The 22,666-nt window shown below is 44.9% G+C and overlaps 1 protein-coding gene across 3 annotated transcripts in view; it reads left to right on the top strand.

Moving 5' to 3' along the window:
- Nucleotides 1-22,666, top strand: part of ALG5 (ALG5 dolichyl-phosphate beta-glucosyltransferase) — a 51,965-nt gene that overhangs the window by 1,414 nt on the left and 27,885 nt on the right. Inside the window, exons 2-5 of one of the 3 annotated variants that reach the window (XM_045015546.1) lie at nt 1,728-1,789; nt 9,234-9,405; nt 21,253-21,299; nt 22,093-22,161. In XM_045015546.1, coding sequence (XP_044871481.1) covers nt 9,267-9,405; nt 21,253-21,299; nt 22,093-22,161 — 255 coding nt within the window. In that variant the 5' untranslated portion in view covers nt 1,728-1,789; nt 9,234-9,266. Of the gene's footprint in view, nt 1-1,727; nt 1,790-9,233; nt 9,406-21,252; nt 21,300-22,092; nt 22,162-22,666 lie in introns of those variants that run through there. The other 2 variants (XM_045015537.1, XM_045015556.1) reach the window with 2 other exon arrangements.

Consider the following 22,666-nt stretch of genomic DNA (forward strand, 5'->3'; position numbering starts at 1 on the left):
AGCCAGTTATTCCCCATTTTGTAGTTCTGCAATTGGTTTTTTTCCCCTAAGTGTAGTACTTCGCATTTGTCTTTATTGAATTTCATTTTGTTGATTTTAGACCAATTTGTCAAGATCATTTTGAATCCTACCTTTGTCCTCCAAAGTGCTTACAACACTTTGCAGTTTGGTGCCATCTGCAAATGTTATAAGTATACTCTCCACTCCATTATACAAGTTCTTAACGAAAACATTGAATAGTTCTGGACCCATGACAGATCTCTGAGGGACCTCTCTAGGTATTTCCTCACAGCTTCAAGCGAACCATTGATAACTACTCTTTGAGTACGGTCTTTCAGCCGGTTATGTACCCACTTTATAGCAATTTAATCTAGACCACATGTCCCTAGTTTGCTTATGAGACTGTCAAAAGCCTTACTAAAATCAAGATATATCATGTCTGTCACTAGGCTGGTAGCCCGTTAAAGAAGGAAAGTAGGTTGGTTTGAGATTTGTTTTTGACAAATCCATGTTGGCTATAACTTATTGCCCTAGGTGCTTACAAGTCTTTCCAGGTATCAAAGTTAGACTGACTGGTCTATAATTCCCTGAGCTCTTATTTCTCTGCCCTTCCCCTCTTTTGAGGATAAGTTCTATGTTTGCCCTTCTCCAGGCTTCTGGGCTGATAATCACTTCCAGGATTGCCCCCAACTAGTTCTTTAAGTAACCTAGGATTAATTTCATCAGGCCGTGCCATCTTGAATATATCTAATTTACCTCAATATTCTTTAACCAGTTAATTCCCTATTCTGGATTGTGTTCCTTCTCCCTTGCTCTTAATATTGTGTTATGTATCTGGTCACCAGAAAAACTTTTTAGTAAAGACTGAAGCAAAATAGTCATCATACACCTCAGACTTCTTGATTTACCTATTATTAGCTCTCCTTCCTTGCTAAGTAGTAGATTTCCTTCATCTTTCTGTTTTTCCTAATGTATTTATAGAGCCTCTTATTGCCTTTGCTAGGTGTAACTCATTTTGTGCCTGAGCCATTCTGATTTTGTCCCTACATGCTTGTGCTATTCTTTTGTACTCTTCCTTAACGATTTGTTTATATTTTCACCTTTTGTAGGATTCCTTTTTGATTTTCACAATGGTCATTAAAGAGCTCCTAATGCAACTATATTAGCCTCTTAGTATTTAGTCCTGTCTTTCCTTTGCATTGGGATAGTTTGCTGTTACACCTTTAATATTGTCTCTTTGAGAAACTCTCTCCCCTGAACTCCTTTTTCCCTTAGATTTTGTTCCCATGGGACCTTACCTACTATTCCCTGAGTATGATAAAGTCTGCTGCTTTGAAGTCCACTGTCCTTTTTCATCTGCTCTCACTCCTTCCTTTCCTTAGCATTAGGAAATTTATCATTTTATTGTCACTTTCACCAAAATTGCCTTCAACTTTCAGATTTGCAACTCATTCTTCCCTGTTAATGAGAATCAAGTTTAAAGTGGATGTTGGTTCCTCTACCTTGTGAAAAAAGAAGTTGTCCCCAGTACAGTCCAAAATTTATAGGACACTTTGTGTTATGCCACTTTACTTTTCCGACAGATGTTTGGGTGGGTCTTGTGTTTTGGATATTTCTGTTGTTTGTTCTAGAAATGACTCATCCATTGCCTCTGATGTGGTGGTTTATTGTAGACCCCTAATATGACATTGCCCCTGTTTGTTTTTCTGTTTTTATCTTCACCCCAGGACTTTAAACTTGTGTGCCTCTCACCATCACCTGGACCTCAGAACAAGTGTATATATTCTTGGTGTGTAATCCAACATCTACTCCCTTTTTTTGTCTGCCTGTCCTTGCTGAACAAGCTATACTCCTCTATACAGTATTGTAATTGAGATTTATCCAACCCAGTTCTTAAATCATAAGTTAGCTATTGTACTAATACTTCCAATTCTTTTTGTTCATTCCCAATACTCCTTGCATTTATGCTCAACATGTAAGATGTTGAGCAGATTCTCCCACTCTTTTTACCTCTTGCTGCTCCTATTGTAATTCTTCATTCCATCCCAAACATCTTGCCCTCTGGTATGGGCACATTTCCTTTATATCTACATCTTTTGTCGCCTGCCCCCTTTGAACCTAGTATAAAGACTTTCCCACTGGGTTGGCAAATTGGTGTGGAAAGGTGTTCATCCTTCATCTCATACAATGTTATCTAATCTCAATGAAGTGCTTTCTCACCTGAGGCTTATCGATCTAAACACTACAGTTTTGTTAAAATACGAATCTGGACAGAATTGTGATTGCAACTGTGCCAGTTTTTTTTGAACTGCAGTAGGTATTCCATATATTATGGGTTATGGTCTGTTATAAAATACCTGTTGTAAAACCTAATTTAACTAAACAAACCTAGCTGGCTTTGTAAATGAGCTGCGAACAGTGTTCTATTTCTTTTCTTTTATAACACAAACAAATTTTGTTTTTGTCTTGTTTTTTATTTAGCTTTTTAATCATTTAGAAACATAATGTTCTCAGTTAGAACACTGGGAAGTCTGTAGCATGTGGAAACCCAGATACCTCTGGTAGTCAACAGTGTTACATACACATCATTCCACAGTCAAGGCACTTTTTTGGAGGGGGGAGTAGGGAAGGGGTAAAATACAATTTCATTTTAGAGGTTAGAAATGTAATTTAAGCCCCAATCTTGCAATCACATTTGTGGCTAACTTTATGCACATGAATACTCTCGCTGACTTTAATGGATCTGTGTAAGTGAGTAAAGTTCCATGTGTGCATAAATGTACATAGCCAACATGGATGACTGATTTCTGGGTTGTGCTAATATTTTAGGTGACTAAACTTTGAAAAAAAAAGTCTTTAAACCAGTCTTTTCTAAATAGTCCATAACATGATCTAATTACATTTGGCATCTTTTTTTAAATTGTTTGAATATATTGATGTACATACAATCATTTTTAACATTTTTAAACCGTGACACTAATATAACATTAAGATTGTAAGATAAATCTCAAAAGTTGAGAAATTCCAGAAGTGATACTAATTTATGTTGATAAATATAAACCTTAATTACTCTTATTAATGTGGTGAATTGAAATTTAACAAGTGGAAGGAGCAAAAAATACTACAGGTTTGCACTATAGCTAAGGCTAAGATTTTGTCTCAGATATTTTTAGTAAAAGTCACAGACAGGTCACGGGCAATTTAAAAAAAAAAAAAATTCACAGAAGCCCATGACCTGTCTGTGACTTTTACTAAAAATATCCGTGACAAAATGGGGAGCTGCAGAGTCCCCACATTGTTCATGGGGGCTGGGCAGCTGTGGAGGCCCCGGCTTGGAATTCCGGGGGTCCCCACCACCCATCGGGGCTCAGAACTCCAGGATCCCCCACGGCTCGGGGCGGTAGAGTTAACTATAGCTGAATTAGAGTTGTCAGATGAACTTTATCTTTGGAAATTTCATGATGATGAGTGGTTGAACTTGCAACCTTAACACAGTATTTGAATTAGCTGTGTGTTCATCCATTCTCCCTCTCCTTCCCACCCCCCCCCCCTTAATTTTTTAGTGGTTCATCTGGAGCCAGAGGGTCAAACAAAAAGGAAATTAAATAAAATATGGAGGAAATAAATTTGCACACTTTAAAATTCTGCTGGCTTCACAAGCAGACCATGAGCTGAATCAGCTGGATGGAAGAATTAAATCAGAAAAATGTGAATGATAATTGGGAGTTGTTTAAGAACTCTTTACTAGATGCCCCAAAAGCCACAATTGAGAAAAATGGTTAAAAAACCAACCTGGGGAAGCAAAGGTATCTATATTTTAAAAAAAAAAGTATAAAAAATGGAAGAAAATAGAAGTTGATCGTTATTAATATGAATCAGAAGCTAGGAACCATAGAAAATTGATAGGAGAAGCAAAGGACACAAGAAGAAATCTCCGACCAACAGAGGTAAAGACTATAAGGAGGGTTTTAATTATATTAGGAACAAAAAGAATCTTGCCAATTGATGGATGGAAGTTGTAGAATTATCGATAATCAGAAAAGGCAGAAGTGTTCAATAAACATTTCTGTTCTGTATTTTGGGAAAAAACAAGATGTTATATCGTATGGGGGGAGGGGATAGCTCAGTGGTTTGAGCATTGGCCTGCTAAACCCAGGGTTGTGAGTTCAATCCTTGAGGGGGCCACTTAGGGATCTGGGGCAAAAATTGGTCCTGCTAGTGAAGGCAGGGGGCTGGACTCAATGACCTTTCAAGGTCCCTTCCAGTTCTAGGAGATTGGTATATCTCCAATTATTACCTTTATTACCTTAACTCTTTCCATTCCCTGAATATCTCTGGAGGATGTTAAACAGCAGCTACATAAATTGGACATTTTTAAATAATCAGGCCTAGATAACATGCATCCAAGAGTTTTGAAGAGCTGGTTGAAGAGCTCGCTGGTCTCTTAAACATAGATTTTCAATAATTCTTGGAACACAGTGGAGTTTTCAGAAAACTGGAAGACAGCTAATATTGTGCCAGTATTTTAAAAGGTAAATAGGATGACCTGGTAATTATAGGCTTTTTAGTCTGACATTGATCTCAGCAAGCTAATGAAGCAGCAGATATAGAACTCGATCAATAAAGCATTAAAGGAGGGTGATATAATTAATGCCAGGCGACATGAGTTTATGGAAAATAGATCCTGACAAACTTAACTTGATTTTTTTTATAAGATTACAAGTTTGGCTGATAAAGATAATAGTGTTGATGTAATATACCTAGACTTCTGTAAGGTATTTGATTTGGTACCACACACTTTTTATTAAAAAATTAGAATGATATAAAATTAACATGGAACACATTAAATTGATTAAAAGCTAGCTAGCTATTAGGTCTCAGAATGTAATTATAAATGGGGAATCATCATCAAGCATAGGAGTTTTTCTAAAGGGGTCTGGCAGGCAGCATTTTTGGCCTAAGAGATATATATATCTATATAGATAGATAGTAAATTTTAGTAATGACCAGGAACATCACACAGTCATCACTGTTAACGTTTGCAGCTGGCATGAAAATTGGAGGATTGATAAATAATGGAGAGGACAGGTCACTAATACAGAGCAATCTGGATTACTTGGTAAACTGGGTGCAAGCAAAAAATATGCATTTTAATATGAGTAAATGTGTACAAAGAATGTAGGCCACACTTACAGCATAGGGGACCCTATCCTGGGAAGCAGAGACTCTGAAAAAGATGTGGTGGTCATGGTGGATAATTGGCTGAACATGAGTTCTTTGTGCAATACTGTAGTCAAAAGAGCTAATGTGATCCTTGGATGCATAAACAGAAATCTTAAGTAGGAGCAGAGAGGTTATTTCACCTCTATATTTGGCACTGGTGCAACCACTGTTGGAGTACTGTGTCCATTTCTGATGTCCACAATTCAAGAAGGGTGTTGAAAAATGGGAGTCCATTCTGAAAAAAGAGCCACAAGAATGATTAAAGGATTAGGAAATATGCCTTATAGTGGTACACTCAAGGTGCTCAATCAATTTAGCTTAACAAAGAGCTATAACACACAGGCCATGGAACTTCCCCAAAATTATTCCGAGTGTGTATCTTTTAAAAAACCCACCCATTTTTATTTAAGAATGATCAGTGATGGAGAATGCACCACAACCCTTGGTGAATTGTTCCAATTACTCTATTTAAAATGTATACCATATTTCCAGTCATTGGATCTTGTTATACCTTTCTCTGCTAAAGAGCCCATTTAAAATATTTGTTCCCTATTATAGGTACTTACAGGAAGTCATATCAGATGATCACAAAGGTCCCTTCTGGCCTTGGAATCTATGAATATTCTCTCAACTGACAAGTGCCTGCCTATTTGTGAATATGTGAATAGTGTTTGTCTGTTTAAGGCTCTGATCCGACAAGCTAACCTGCAAGGGTGGACTTTTGAAAACTTAAGTCAATGGGGCTCCATTCAAAGGTTTGCCTGCTTTCCTTAGTGTGTGGTATCAGAGCCTGAAAGTTAGGTTGACAGAGCTAAAGGTGCTTAGTGTGTGAAAAATTCACACTGCTATGTGCTGTAGCTCTGGCAACAACCCCTAGTGTAGAAGTAACTAGGCTGATAGCAGAATTCTTCCATTGACCTAGCTATTGCAACTCAGAGATGTGGATTATCTGTAGCAACAGAAAAACTCCTTTCATTGCTGTAGGAAGCATCTGCACTACAGCACTACAGTGTCATAGCTGCAGCACTTTAGCTAGGCTGCCATAGTGTAGTCATGGCCTAAGGATATACCTGTAGATCAGGGGTCAGCAGCCTTTCAGAAGTGCTGTGCCAAGTCTTCATTTATTCACTTTAATTTAAGGTTTCGCGTGCCAGTAATACATTTTAATGTTTTTTAGAAGGTCTCTCTCTTAAGTCTATATATTATATAACTAGTGTTGTATTGTAAAATAAACAAGGTTTTCAAAATGTTTAAGAAGCTTCATTTAAAATTAAATTAAAATGTTGCTCTTACACCACTGACTCGCTCAGCCTGCTTCTGGCCTGGGGTTCTGTTCACCGAGGCCGGCAGTGGACTGAGTGGGGCCTGCGGCTGGGACCTCAGTGGCAAGGGTCTGGCAGCCAGAACCCCAGACCAGCAGCGGGCTGTGCGGGGCCGACGGCCAGGACCCCAGACTGGCAGTGGGCTGAGCTGCTCAGCCCACTGCCGCTTAGGGGTTCTATCCACCAGCTCCTGCCAGCCGGGATCCCGGCTGCCGGAGCTGCTCAGCCCACTGCCAGTCTGGGTCCGAGCCCTGCCCACATACAGTGGGTACCGACCTTCTCCCTGATTCTGGCCCATTCTCTTCCTCTCTGCACTGAGCTGAGGGTGGGAGTGGACCGAGCACAGGGCTGGGGGTGAAGGGTCTGACCAGGAGCTAGAATGAGGGAGGAGGCTCAGGGTTGGGGCAGGAGGTTTGGGTGTGGGGCACTTACCTGGGCAGCTCCTATTTGGTGTGAGGGGTGCAGGTGGGAATGTGGGGCGGGGGGGAAGTAGGAGCTCCCGTTTGGTGCGCAGAGTGGGGGTGGGGATGTGGGGGGTGCAAGACTCAGGATGCAGGGGGTGCACGGGGTGTGGGGGGCTGGGTATGTGGGAGTGTGTGCAAGAGTCAGGGCAGAGGGTTGGGGGCATGTGAAGGGGGTGCAGATGTGAGAGTGGGGGGGCTGGGTATGTGTGGGGATGCCAGAGTAAGGGCTGGGCTTGTGGGGGTGGGGGGTGAAGGAGACAAGCAGAGGGCTGGGTGTGTATGAGGGGGGTACAGGGTTCAGGGCAGGGGCCTTGGAGGGGTGTGCGGCACTACAGGGCTTATGGCAGAGGGCTGTGGGGGGGGGAGGGGCTCAGGGCAGAGGGCTGGGTGTGTGTGAGGGGGAGTCAGGGCGGAGGGCTGGAGGGGATATGCCCCTCTTCCACCCCCCACCCTCCCAAGGCCCTGCCCCCACTTTTTCTCTGCCTCTGCCGGGAGCAGCAAGAATGCTGACTCTGCTCCTTCCCAACCCCCTCCCTCACAAGGGCCATCAGCTGATCGGCCAGCAGGGAGGGACTGAGAGACGGAGGAGGGGCAGGAACCCAGCACGCTGCGGGAAGAGGCAGGGGAGCCGGCAGGACCAAGCTTCTGCCCCTGTAGGGGGAGGGGGCAGGGGGGCGGAGAAGAGCAGGCCGGGCTGGGCAGGATTTTTAATGGCACGCTGCTGCCTGTCAGGACTCCGGCAGGCAGGCAGCAGCGTGCCATTAAAAATCGGCACGCTTGCCGTAGGTTGCCAACCCCTGCTGTAGATTAAAGGAAACTTTCTGAAGTGTATGCAGGTGTCTTCAGCTACCACTGAAGCCAATGAGAGGGAGGTCACAATGCTCTGTAGGATCAGGTTCTATGCAATTTTCAAAACTTCATCATTTTGTGAAATTTAAAACCAATTTATTTCAAACAAAGTACTGAAGACTTCCCTTGCTAACTTTCAGACTTCAACCATTTTTGCTGTGATCCAGTTTTAAAAGGAATGGTGTTATTTAGAATTTAAGATATAAATAAAACTTAAATTTAAATCTAGATTATATGCCCTGGAGCCATAACAGTATTTAGTTTGAGGATAAAAGCACACTTTTCTAATGTTAAGAAAATCTAAACCACAACTTCATTTAAGTATTTTATTTTGTTCAAAGAACTTGGAAGCTCTGTTGGAGAAACCAGCAGGACTTATTAGTAAGTGCCAGCGGTGTGTCTGATGTTGCACAAGACACAGATGTCAACAGTCCCTGTCCCAAATTCATTACAAATAAGAAGGTGAAAATAAGACTTTAGACACGCTGGAGACCCAGAAATAGGATTAATAAGACATGCAAACTTATTACCTATATATTTAATTGTTTTTTTCTCCTCTTTCCCTGTTCAGTTATGGTCATACTTCTGAAAGCCCTAAGACATAATTCCATAGTTACTGAAGTTTGTGGTTACTGAAGATTATGGTGGCCCATCTCTTCTTTACTAGTTAGTCTGTTCATAGAGGTAGTGATATGTGGGATATTCATGTGTGTGTGTTCTACTCTGTTTATGAGTATGTGGCATTTTTAATGGTAGATAAGTTTTTACACTTAATTATAGTTTAATATCAGTTTTACATGTGATAAGATTTGCTTCTTGTATGGAATTACTTAATATTATAGTTGTTTCTGCTAATGCTTGCTACACTCTATTATTTTTAGTGAATAGTTATCAATAAATACAGTGGACATAGCTACAAGGTTTAGACCTGGCAGGCACCATGGTCTAGAAAATGTTCATTGAGGCAAGTTTATGGTAGCTTGGGCCAGTGCCTTATTGCAGAGCCACTCAAACCTTTTCCAGTTGAAAATTTCACTGGCAACTTGCCAGGAAACTTAGGCCATGCCTTGTCTCCATAAAATAGAACAGCTTAATGCCATATGAAGGCTATAAGACCTGACAAGTAAAGTTCCTTTTTGATCTGGGCAGTGGATAAAAGAGCACTCCTCAGTAGACCACTCCACCATGTTTGTAATAGGAATGGCTGTGGATTAGTGGGCTATATCCGTGAGCTACATTTGATCCTCCCTTGTTCAGCCAATTAGAATAGTTTGTTTAACTCTTAAACAGAATCCTGTTATGCAAACAATGAATGTAGACTTTGCTACTGAACCATTGTCACAAATACCATTTGTTTTTGTTTTTGTTATCACAGATTACTATTGTTGCCCATATAACTGCCACCAAAATGCCAAATTTTCATCGCCATGAAGAAGAGAAGTTCTTTGTAAATGCTGAAGGGAAGAAGGAATCTATACCAAGCATACATGACCCTCCTACAAAGGAGCTCTCTGTTGTTGTGCCTTCATACAACGAGGAAGACAGGTGTAAGAATACTTCCTTGTTTTCTTTTTAAAGAGTTAAACTTAGCTCTGCATTATTGGTGAATGTCAGCAATATAAAATTGCAGGCCAGATTCTGTAGCCGTTTTGCATACCCAGTTCCCAGGTCACAATCAAATAAATGGGAGTTCTGCACATAGAGCTACTGTAGAATCTAGCTCTGTGCTTTTTTTTTTAGCAACAGAAATTAAGCTACTTTCTGTAAGAACCCAGTGTCACTAAAATCTTGTGAAATAAGGGTAGATGTTTCTGTCAGGAGTACTAGTAACAATTTTGCTCCCCTGAGGAAGCACAGAATTCATATGGCCCGCATATTTCTGTGTCCCCCACGCAGAAAAATGCAAAAGACATCTGCAGGGGGACATGTTCCTCTTCCCTGGCAGTGCCTCTGTTCCAGTGTGCTTGGAGCAGCCTCAGAGCGGGGGAAGGGGGTTGGGCGTGTGTGCCTGCGGCGGAGACATTGATCACTATCAGGGAGCGCGGGGCGTGCCTACCTGCCAACAAGCAAGAGAGACTCTGTCCCTCCTGCTTGCTACTGCAACTCGCTGGGCATGGAGGGGTAGGGCTTTTATTTATGCAGAAGAAAGGCTCTGTCTCAGAGGCAGAAATGTAGCAGCTTGCCTAGTAGTAATATTGTTTGTTAGTTAACTGTTCCCATTCTCAGTCAATTCCCCCAGGAACATAAAACCTGTAGTAGTTTTAAGGCCCCTACATTGCCAGAGTGATGTAAAACCTTAAGAGGCCCCATCTGCACTGGCAAGTTTGTGCGCAGTAAAGCAGTTTTGAGCGCTGTAACTCCGAATGTGTACACACTGCCAAGCCACTTAGTGTGCAGAAACTGCGCAGATGCAGCACTCTTAAAAAAAAAAAAAAAAAAAAACACTTCAACAAGACCTTTCTGCGCCATGGCTACAGTGCTGCGGTGCCAGTGTAGACACGTGGTGATTACAGTGCTACAGTTGGCCTCTGGGAGAAGTCCCCCAATGCCTATTCTCACCTCTCTGCCCATCGGTTTGAACTCTACTGCCCTGCCTTCAGATGACCAACTGTCAGCCCCTCTTAGGGTGACCAGATAAGAAGTGTGAAAAATCGGGACAAGGGGTGGGGGGTAATAGGAGCCTATATAAGAAAAAGATCCCAAAATCGGGACTGTCCCTATAAAATCAGGACATCTGGTCACCCTAGCTTCACCCCATACATTTCTTTGCAAATATGAAAGTCCCCTTCCTGTTTGCTCGGTGATGCATGCAGTGGTTTCAGCACATCTTTCCAGGTGGCCATGCATGCTCTACACACCAGGTGATCCCCTGCTTGGAGCAATGCCAAGCTGCTGGATCTCATTGCCATTTGGGGAGAGGAGGCAGTGCAGTCACAGCTGCGCTCCAGCCGTCGGAATTATGATACCTGTGGACAGATTTCTAGATGCATGATAGAAAAGGGCCATGACCGGGACACATTGCAATGCAGGGTCAAAGTGAAGGAGCTGCGGAACGCCTACCATAAGGCACAGGAGGCAAACCGCCGCTCCAGTGCTGCGCCCACGAGCTGCCGGTTCTACAAAGAGCTGGATGCGATACTCGGTGGTCACCCCACCTCCATTGCAAAGTCCCCTGTGGATACTTCGTTGGCGTTGTTGCCAGTCGAGAGTGGACTGAGCCAGGAGGAGGCAATCTTGGATGAAGAGGTGGAGAGGGAACCAAAGGCAGAGGATGACTCGGAGGCCAGAAATGCATGCAGTCAGGAGCTCTTTTCTACCCCGGAGGAGCCTATCCAGTCACAGCAGTCAGATCTTGGCAAAGCGCAAACAGGAGAGGAGGCCCCTGGTAAGTGGATCTGATTTTGGGAATTGCTGAAGCGAGTTGCTGGGGGCAGGAGGGTTGCAGAAAGCAGGCTTGTCTCCAACCTCCTGTCTAGTTTGAGCAGCGGAACGGGCTGTTGATACATTCCCTCACTTCACGTGAATCTCCCTCAGAGATCTCCAAGAAACTCTTGTGGAGATGCTGGGCAATCCACTCCTGCAGGTTCCTCGGCAGAGCTGCTTTGTTTCTTGCCCCATTAACGGTAACTTTCCCGCGCCATTGTGCCGTCACGGGGGGGGGGGGGAGGGGGCCGGGACCATAGCTGCACACAGGCTAGCCGCATAGGGGCCAGGGCAGAAGACGCATGCTTGGAGAAGACTCTCCCTTGATTCCCTGCTCACCCTCAGCAGTGAGATATCTTCCATAATGATCACATCCTGTGGAAAGTGTGGGGACAGGAATGATTATCAGGCCCCACCTACAGTGCTGGCTCGCCTCAAGTGCCCAAGACCCACGTGCCCATGTACAGCAGGGTCCAGGAACAATGATTTACCCTGCCCCTACTCACTATTTTGGGGGTCTTGTGGCTTATGGTGTGCTTGTCTGGGGTCAGCCAGTTAGTGTCAGGTGTGAGAGTACTGGCTGTGTTTTAAAGCACTGAAACAGTGTTGTCTGTGTTGCAAACAAAACTGCTTCTGTAAAATGTTGCATTTAAACTTCACAGAGATGACCTTAGGAGGCCAGCCTCCCTTATCGGCGGTAGAATGGTTGCGAAGAATTAGACAACATCCAAGAAGAACTAAGAATGACTTTATGCGTGAGGTTATGATGCAGTCTGCTGCCGAGAAAAAGGAATTGAAGGACTGGTGAGACAGTGAGAAGAGGGAACGAAAGGAGAGCGTGGCACACCAGAAAGAAGCCATGGAGCGTCTCTTAACAGTTATGGAGTGCCAAGCGGACATGCTCCAGGAGATACTAGCTCTTCAAACCAAGCAGCTCCGCGCCCACCCTCCCCTGCAGGCACTGTCGCAAAACTCTTTCCCACGTGCCCCCACGCCTCCCCACACACCGCCAACACACTTTTCAACCTCCTGGATCTGCTCTCTACCTGCAGCATTCCATTCCTCCCTCCTCACAGTCCAGCAGTGTGGACTCCCAGTACCCACTGTACTCAGCACTCATCCATCTGCAGTTTGGCCCTGCTGAAGTACAGCACCCGGTGCATCATACTCCAAAGGAGAAGGTTGGGTATGATCCCTGGACATTCCCAAATCTTTAGCCATCCTGGGACCCCTCCTCTTCTTGAGACCTTCACTCCCCTATTCCTTCCATTCCCCCAGCCCCCTCCCTGCTGATGAATTTTTCGTTTGACTCTCTCCTCTCCCTGATCCTCATGGCCCTGTGCTGTGCCCCTCTAATGGCCCTGGTCTCCAGCTGTTCAAACTCAGCCTCCAGGTGCTGAGCCTCTGCGGTCCAGCCCTGAGTGAAGCTTTCACCCTTCCCTTCACAATTATTATGGAGCGTACAGCATGCGGCTGTTAGCATAGGAATATTGTCATCGGCCACGTCCAGCTTCCCATACAGGCATCGCCAGCGGGCTTTTAAACAGCCGAATGCATGCTCCACAGTCATTCTGCACTTGCTCAGCCTGTTGTTGAACCACTCCTTGCTGCTGTCAAGTTGCTCTGTGTATGGCTTCATGAGCCACAGCATTAAGGGGAAGGCAGTGTCTCCCAGGATCACCATGGACATTTTGACTTCCCCTCTGGTGATCTTCTGGTCTGGGAAGAAAGTCCCTGCTTGCAGCTTCTTGAACAGGCCAGTGTTCTTAAAGATGCGTGCATCATGCACCTTTCCAGACCAGCCTGCGTTAATGTCTGTGAAACGCCCACAGTGATCCACAAGCGCCTGGAGAACCATTGAGAAACACCCCTTGCGATTAATGTACTCAGTGGCTAGGTGGTCTGGTGCCAGAATTGGAATGTGCATGCCGTCTATCGCCCCTCCGCAATTAGGGAAGCCCGTTTGTGCAAAGTCATCCACAATCTCCCATTGCCCAGAGTCACGGTCTTTCGGAGCAAGATGCAATTAATGGCCCTGCACACTTGCATCAACATGATTCCAACTCTCCGAACTGGTTAGTGACCAATCGGTAGCAGTCTGAAGTAGCCAGCTTCCACAGTGCAATCGCTATGCTCTTCTGCAATGGCATGGCAGCTCTCATTCTCGTGTCCTTGTGCCGCAGGGCTGGTGCGAGCTCATCACACAGTCCCATGAATGTGGCTTTCCTCATGTGACAGTTCTGCAGACGCTGCTCGTGATCCCACCACTCAGTGCTTGTTTCCTGAGCCCAAAAGTGGCATTCCACAGTGGTCAGCACCTCCGTGAATACCACAAGTATTCTCGTGTCATAGCTACTATGTGTGGTGAGATCAATGTCACACTCCTCTTGCCTTTGTAGTTTAAGGACTGTCTCCACTGTCACCGTGACATGTTGGTCAGTGCGAACAGCATTCTTGTCAACAGCTTGGGATCCATTCCTGAAGCCAGAAAGAGGCGAGGCAGGGTAGAGCGTGCAGTACACAAACCATTGAAAGATGGCGCCAAATGCAGACGGAAGCACAAGGATTGCTGGGATGTGAAGCAATCCATCACGGGGCATTGGGACAGGACCCAGGATGCCCTGTGACCCCTTCCGCCTTCCCACAAGTCTTAGCAGCAAAAGAGAAAGAGGTGCTCTGTGGGATAGCTGCCCAGAGGGAACTGCTCGGAATAGCTCCACAAGTGTGAATATGCTATTGCGCAGGCAGCTGTCAGTGTGAACACACAACAGCGGTTTTCCTTCTGTGCTATCTGAGCAGCGCTGTAACTTTGCCAGTGTAGACATGCCCTAAATGACAGTAAGATAATCAGCTTGGAAGATCTTATGTGCTTTCTCACTCTTTTTCTGTGCCAAAGTGGCACAGTGGGGTTAGATTATAGCTCAGGATTTATTTTACTTACCCATTTAAAAAAAAAAAAAGACTTTGAGGGCAAATAAAACACCTACCAAGCAGTCAATAAAATGTCAGGACAATCAGAAGGAAGCACTTCCCAAAGTACCCAGCCAGGTCCAGGACAATGATTAGCAAAACTATGATTTTCATGTGTGAAAGTCTGAGCAGTTTAAAATGACATTCTACTTTTTTTTTTTTCTCCCCTGTTTGGTGTTCTGTAATGTAATTTAAATGAAAATCCAGGATTATAACTGGAATGCAGGGTATTAGTTACCAAGTGTTTGTAACTTAACTTTCATGTGTTTAGGAAATTCTGAATAGTTATTGTGAAATTTCTGTATTATAGTTTAAACAAATTACCAAAACAATTGAAACTGGTGTGATTATATTGCATTATTTTGACAAAATATGCGGAATTTAGCAGAATTTTTTTTTTTTTTGGTACAGAATCCCTCCAGAAGTAAACTAGGTTGCCTAAAGATTATAAAGGCCACTTTTAGCTGGTCTTTAGTGGCTCTTAAAGTCAGTGTGGAGGTTAGGAGTAAAAATGTATCTTTATGGTTTAATTGTTTTAGAATTTTGCATTGTGGAGCCCGTACCAGTGGCTTTAATCAGGCGGAAGGAAGGAAAGAAGAATGGTCTTGTTGTTTAGGAGATGTGGGTTCTTTTCCTGGCTTTGCCATGCACTTCCTGTGTGATCTTGGGCAAGTCAATTAACCTTAAAATGGAAAGATCCTTTTGATGTGAAGGAGCTGGATGCTGTCTACTTATTGTTGGCACTTCAGACCATGTTGTTTTCTTTTCTGTCTCTGGCCTTGTCTACACTACAAGACTATTTCGAATCAACTTAGTTCGAATTTGTGGATTCGACCTTATGAAGTCGAATTTGTGTATCCATACTAAATACACTAATTCGAATTTCTGAGTCCACATTCACGGGGCCAGCGTCGACTTTGGAAGCGGTGCACTGTGGGAAGCTATCCCACAGTTCCCGCACTCCCCGCTGCCCATTGGAATGCTGGGTAGAGCCCCCAATGCCTGCTGGGGGAAAAAATGTGTCGAGGGTGGTTTTGGGTAAGTGTCGTCATTGAACCGTCAATCACAACCTCCCTCCCTCCGGGAAAGTGCCTGCGGGCAATCTGTTCGTGCACTTTTCTGGTCAGTGACAGCGCGGACGCCACAGCACTGCAAGCACGGAGCCCGCTGCGATCATCGCCGTTTTCTCCTCCTCGCACTTTATCGTCCACGTCTTCCACAGTCAGCTGCTGAGAAATTGGGCTACTTTTCAATGGTGCTGCAAGCACTGGGGGACCATAGGGGACGTTTTACAAACATCAACGTCGGGTGGCCGGGCAAGGTTCATGATGCGTGTGTTTTCAGGAACTGTGGGCTGCTCAGACGCCTGCAGGAAGGTAGTTTCTTCCCGGACCACGAAATAACTGTTGTGGATGTGCAGATGCCTATAGTCATCCTCGGGGACCCAGCATGCCCGCTAATGCACTTGCTCATGAAGCTCTATACAGGCGCCTGGGACAGCGACAAGGAACTCTTCAAATAGCAGCGAGCAACGTGACCTGTGACTGTTCAGTTTCTTTACAGAGAAGCTGAACCTGCCCCTGTTTCTTTACCCACTGACTGTTGACTCTCCTCTTCGGTTACATACCCCGTTCACCCCGTTACCCCCACTTCCAGCACACGTGTAAAAATAAAATACATGTCCCATTATTACTTAACAAAGGTTTCTTTATTCATGACTTTTCGTGAAAGGGTTGAAACTGGGACGCAGGCTGTGCTGGGTAGGGTGTGCGGTGATGTAAAGACCGCCTCTAAACTCAAGGAATGACAGGCTCCTGCTCCTAGAGCGGTCCGCAGTGCCGGAAGGCTTCTTTCAACGGAGCCTGCCATCCCTCTTTATGGAATTCTGTGTGCGGGCGGATATGTGACCTTGTGGTGGAGGAGGACGGATACAGATTCCTCAGCTGCGTGACTCAGCGGTCCAGGACAAGGACCGCTGTATAAGATCTGTAACCGCCCTCCCCCGCTGCAAAGTCACATCTCCCCCGCCCACACAGATCCTGGAAACCACCTCCAAAAACCGACCAGGGTGCCTACTGACTGCACCGTGTGTGTGACCCGCTGCTGATCCTGCCCCCGTGTCTGTACCCTGGGAAAGGTGACTGTCCTATGCAATTAACCACCCCCTTCCCCACGCCCCCCATTCAAACACAGTCTTCTTTGAAAAAACATAACGGAAACAGTAATTAACAGCAACGCATTTTTATTAATTAAGTAGACAGTTAGGGGATGGGACTGGGATTGGGACTACTGTGAGTCTGGAAGTGAAGGACTTCGGCAAATGTAGGGTATGATAGCTTTTGGGTACTTGACCACTGTGCTGTGGTGCAGTGACAGTATTCACGTCCCCGGCCGCCCCTCCTCCTGATTATTTTCGGTGAGGGGGGTATGGGACTTTGTGGCGGGGGAGTGCGGTTGCAGATACACTGCAGGGTGTCTCTGTCCTCCTGCGGTCCTGCAGAACATCCACAAGGCGCCTGAGCGTGTCCGTTTGCTCCCTCACTAGTCCAAGCATTGTTTCAGTCGCCTGCTTGTCTTCCTCACGCCACCTCTCCTCCCGTTCGCTGTGTGAGCGCTGGCACAGAGAGACGGTCTCCCTCCACTGGCTCTGCTGGTCCGCCTCTGCTAGGTAGCAGCCCATACGTTCCTCAAACATCTTGTCCCTTGTCTTTTTCTTTCGCCGCCTAATCTTTGCCAGCCTCTGCGAGGGGGATGCTGTGGCAGGTCTGGAGACAGTGGAAGCTATGAGATGGGAAACAGGGAGTGAATTCCTTGCAAAGATACATTTTTGCGAACAATTAACTGAGTCTAGGCTGTCTCTGTGAATTCTGGGTTGAGACCCCTGTGCCTGCTGGGGCAGAAATCATTTTCGCGGTAGATTCTGGGTAAATGTCGCCAGTCATTCCTTCCTCCGGGAAAGCAACGGCAGACAATCATTTCAAGCCCGTTTTCCCAGAATTGCCCTGGCATACGCCATAGCGTGGTAACCATGGACACTGTTTTGCCTTTTGTGTATGTCACCGTATGTGTACTAGATGCCGCTGACAGAGGCGGGCCAGCAGCGCTACACAGCAGCATGCTTTTGCTTTTGCATGACAGCAGAGATGGTTACCAGCCATATTGCACCATCCAAACCCTTCCATAAATTGGAAGTAAGATGATCATGGCTACCAGTCCTTTTGTACCATTTGCTGCTGTCATAAGTGCCCCTGGCTGCTCTTAGCCAGGGGCGCAAAAGCCAAAATTGGGAATGACTCCCTGAGTCAATCCCTCCTTTTTGGTACCTAAAAATAGAATCAGTCCTGCCTAGATTATGGGCAAGTGTACTAGAGAACCACTGTATCATAGAACCAGAGAGCACAGCTGCTCTGTGTCCGATCCTGCATAAATTATGAGCTGTATGCTATTCACAGGGGGTGCTCCTGCAACAACAACACCTGTTCATTCCGTTCTTACCCCAGCCTTCCTGGGCTACCATACCATTGTCCCCCCACTTGTGTGATGAAGTAATAAAGAATGCAGGAATAAGACACAGTGACTTGTTTGTGAGAAATGAGTGGAAGGAAGCCTCCAGCTGTAATGATAGTCCAGGCAGGACATTAAGGAGTGTGGATGAAGGAGCCCATCATCCCTCTGCTAGTCCAGGGGCAATTGAATCTTTTATTTACAATGAAGGGTGGGGGCTGATGGAGCTCAGCCCCCTGTTGCAATGATGAGGACGGTTACCAGCCATATTGTACCATCAGCCATCAAAAATTAGGGACAGGCGCCCTTGATCGACCTTACTGATACTAGTCGGCATGGTTACCAGCCCTTTTGCACTGCCCCATGTGCCAATAGGCTGATGATGAGGATGGATTTCCATCTTATTGTACCATCAGCCATCCATAGCATGGGGGGAGCAAGGATGTTGGTGTTGAGTGCTGCACCATCGCGTCTATCTGCAGCATTCAGTAAAGATAGGGTGACATGTAAAAGAGTCAACAGAGGATTGTTTTCACTTCTGGTGGTGGGTGGGGTGTGTGCGCAAATTGCCGAACTATGCCCTGACCCACCGCAGACACTGTGTTTGACCCTAGAAGCATTTGGAGCTCATCCAAGAATGCAAATACTTTTCGGAGACAGCAGGAACTGTGGGATACCTTGCGTCCTCATTCCCCCCTCCCTCCAGGAGCGTCCATTATATTCTTTGGCTTTCCGTTACGGTCGTCACGCAGCTGCGTGCTGAGTCTGTGCTATGCCGTCTGTCCTTAGATTTTTTAAAAATACTTTGGACCAGGCGTAAAAATACAGTAATTAACCTAATTAGATGCAGGAGTCTCCGAGCGAGATCACCCTGAGGAGGGTCACTGAAGGAGATAGAGAGCGCATGCTGCGTGAAAGCTAGCACGAACCAGGGCCGGATGCAGCCGTGCAAGGGGAGGCAATGCTCCCTGAATACCGCATGAAAGCCTCGCGCGGAAAACGGTGCTATCACGGAGCACCCAATAAGGCAGCTCTCCTCAGGAACTTCCTGCTGATGCTTATCGATTAACGGAAGGAGAGCTTCGTGGAGATCTCCCAGGAGGATTTCTGTTCTATCACCATATATAGAGAGACCTCCTTCTCACACACTTCAGATTCCTGTTACATTAAGAATAAAAGTTAACATGGTTACAGCACTTACCGACTGCTCCTTCCCCTGATTCAGGGTCCGGGTTAATGGCCGGGGAGGGTTGTTGGGGGATCTCCGTGACGGTGATGAATAGATCCTGGCTGTCGGGGAAACCAGCGTTGTAAGCGCTCTCGCCTGCCTCGTCCTCCACAAACCCTTCCTCATCTTCCCCGTCCGCGAACATCACCGACGAACTGGCCGTCGACACTGTCCCATCGTCAGAGTCCACGGTCACTGGTGGGGCAGTGGTGGCAGGCTCCGTAGCGTCCGTTTGCCGCTTTGATTTTTTGGTAGCCTTGTCTGGGGTCCTTGATTTTCACGCGGCGCTGCGTTGCATCCCGCCTGTATCCTCTATCTCTCATGGCTTTGGAGACCTTCTCGTAGGTCTTCGCATTCCCTGTTTTGGAGCGCAGCTCCGAAAGCACAGACTCCTCGCCCCACACACCGATCAGATCGAAGAGTTCCCAGTCAGTCTATGCTGGGTCCCTCTTTCTATTCACAGATAACATGAACTCCTCTGCTGGAGAGCTCTGCATCATTGCAGGTGCTGCGGAGCTCGCCCCGATGTCCAGCCGGGTCAAATTTTCCCGGGTCATTTCCTGTGTGGCTGGTCAGAGAATCCAAGCTCGGACTGCTGTCCAGAGCGTCAACAGAGTGGTGCACTGTGGGATAGCTCCCGGAGCTACTAAGTTCGATTTGCATCCACACCTAGCCTAATTCGAGCTAGCCATGTCGAATTTAGCGTTACTCCACCTGTCGGGGTGGAATACCAAATTCGAACTAACGAGCCCTCTAGTTCGAATTAAATGGCTTCCTGGTGTGGACGGTTGAGCGGTTAGTTCGAATTAACGCTGCTAAATTCGAATTAAAGTCCTAGTGTAGACCAGGCCTCTCTCTCTGCAGAGAGAGCCACCAGGATGCCGTGTATGTATGTCCTCGTCTATGTACAGATCAGCCTCAAGAGCAATAAGTGCTGTCTCAGGGTATGTCTAAACTGCAGTGAAAAAACGGGCTAGTCCACGCCAGGCGACGTGGGCTCGTAGAACTGGTTCTGCGGGGCTGTTTCGTTGCAGTGTAGACTTCCCAGCTTGTCTGGAGCCTGAGCTCTGAGACCCTCCCACCACACAAGGTCCTAGAACCTAGGCTTCTGCCCGAGCCCAGAAGTCTGTGCTTTAGTGAAACAGCCTCGCAGCCAGAGACCTGTGAGCCTGAATTGGCTGGCATGAGCTGCTGTGTAGACATATCCTGGCCTGAAACCTTAATAAGAGTGATCCAGGGTACTAGCAGCTGACAGATAGTGTTACTGACATATTTTGCTGTCTTCTGTTAGCTCGCTTAGAAAAAAGGTTGGAGAGTATGTGATGGTTTGCAATGTCACTAGTGTAGAGTGGTGTTTTCATTGCTTTTTTTCAGAATAGGTAGTAGATTTCCCTCCTCAAAGGAAATTTTACTACCCCCTGATATTGGGGGAGGGAGGAGAGTGCCCCAGATGTTCTGTACTCTTTCTTTATCTAGGAAGGGCAGGGGTTGGAGTCACAGATGGTCACCCTGTTTGCAGAAATCAACACTTTTTTGCTGAGGCAATTTGCTCTACCTGACTAACCAGTTGCTGTTAGGTGGCTCATGCTGGTAATATTTAGTGCTCAGCCTAGTGCCTCGGCTAATATACTTTTCCTAATCATATTTCTTTGCATAGTTATTTTGTGCCTGTAATTTAATGTAACCATTTTATTAAAAATTATCCCCAATGTTAAGTACAAACCAGAATTTAAACCCTATAATACTTGTGGTTTTCACTTGTAGAAGTCAAGTCTTTATATTAACAGTAGCACCCAGAGGCTCCTGTCAGGCCCCATAGTGGTAGGCTATGTAAAAACTCGTGAAGAAATGGTCTTTCCTCCCAAAAGACTTTACAATACAAGGCTCCATTTCTTTGAAGACTTAACATGAGTTTAACATTACACACTGTGAGTAGCTCCAAAGTGCACAAGTCTTTGCAGCATCAGAGCCTGTAAAAATAATTTACTATCTGGGAAGAGGAAAACGGGTATACAGAATTACATAGTGCTAGAGACTGCATAATGATTTTGGTGGCAGAGCTTGGGAGTAAAATACAGATAACCTAACTTTTAGTCCAGATGGGATTAAATTTATAACTGTAATTTTGTTTTTTTGTTTCCATATTTTCAAGTAAAAAAAAATATCATTGATCTTAAGACCTGACTTCTTTGGGATGTGAAAATATTTTAAATATGCTTTTACTGATGCTTTGCTTAAACCAGCTTTTGTGGTATTTTTTTCCTTCCAGTGCCTCTTATGATGGATGAAGCTTTAGACTATCTTGAAAAAAGACAGGTGTGAAACTTTCATTTTCTCATTGAAAATATAGTATCCTTGTAAGCATATGAAAACAAACTGCCTGTTTGGATTTCTGTGATCTGCCTAGAAGCATTATAGAATTATCCAAATAAAAGATAAGCACTCTATCCTGGCAACATCTCTTCATGAGTTCTTTTCAGACTGTGTGATGGAAGGCAATTTTTACTGAAATATAAAAATTAACTGTTACATCTGGAAGAGACTTGTACCCACATGATACCTATCCGGGATAAACATATAGGGGAGTAAAAGTTAGCTGACGATATTATTTAGACTATCTATTCCCACAAGGTTTTTAAAATCCTGCTTTTCTAACACTGTTATAGTTGGTCACCTGCTTATGAGGCAGCAAGTTTCAGAAAATATGGCATAGTTTGAACTCTTTCTGATCTTTAACGTAAAGGCTACTCAGAGCCTCCAAGTTCACTTCATAGCAATATTGATTTTCAACATTTTATAGTAGTTTAAAAATAAATAAGACTATCCATGATAGAGCAGTTAGCATGTAATCTGGCAGCATTAGAATAGCATATTGGTAACAGACTGTTATTGCTTTAAGGATGTTTATCATCATAGCAAATTTACAAAATGATATTGGTGCATCTGTTCAAATGTATATTATGACATGAATGAGGAAGAAGGCTCCAGGGGCAAAAAAACATTCTGGTGGCTGAAATTTTGCCCATTTGAATGAGGGCGTGAAGGGAGGTGTGTATGTGTGAAAGACAGAGATTGGACCAAATGCACAATTTCCGTTTTTATTTTTAAGAAACGAGATCCTGCGTTCACTTATGAAGTAATAGTTGTTGATGATGGCAGTAAAGATCAGACCGCAAAGGTAAGAAGAGAATATTAAAGTTTCTCACCTGGCAGTCTAAGGGAGCAGATGTGTATCACACTGCTTTAGCTTTTCTAAAATGTATCAAACCTTTACCTTTTGTTCTACACATCTGCTGCTCATTGTTTTTTAATTATTTATTTCTCAGATTCCTTCTGCCATTGTTGTCCATGCCATTCATAGGATGACATTCCTATAGCACAGTTATCTTTTTAAGAGATATAGTAACTTGTTCAATTTCCCTCCACAATTCCCTCTGTTCATCCAGTGTGTCTCCTTTCCACAGTCTCACCTCAAGAGCATTGTCCTGTGTGATTTCTGTGATCTGAAACAGCATCACTGTGTCTGCTTCTTCAAATCTCCCCTTCTCTTTCCAGATCTTATCTGAGACCATAATTCTTTCCCATCTAAGCCTCTTAATCTCCCCCAATTCTAAATGTCATTTTATTATTCTGTAAAGTATTTTGGCACAGTTTGTGTAGAATTTGTTATACAGCATAAAGTT

The sequence above is a fragment of the Mauremys mutica genome, chromosome 1 (assembly GCF_020497125.1).
Source record: "Mauremys mutica isolate MM-2020 ecotype Southern chromosome 1, ASM2049712v1, whole genome shotgun sequence".
Taxonomy (NCBI): Eukaryota; Metazoa; Chordata; order Testudines; family Geoemydidae; genus Mauremys; species Mauremys mutica.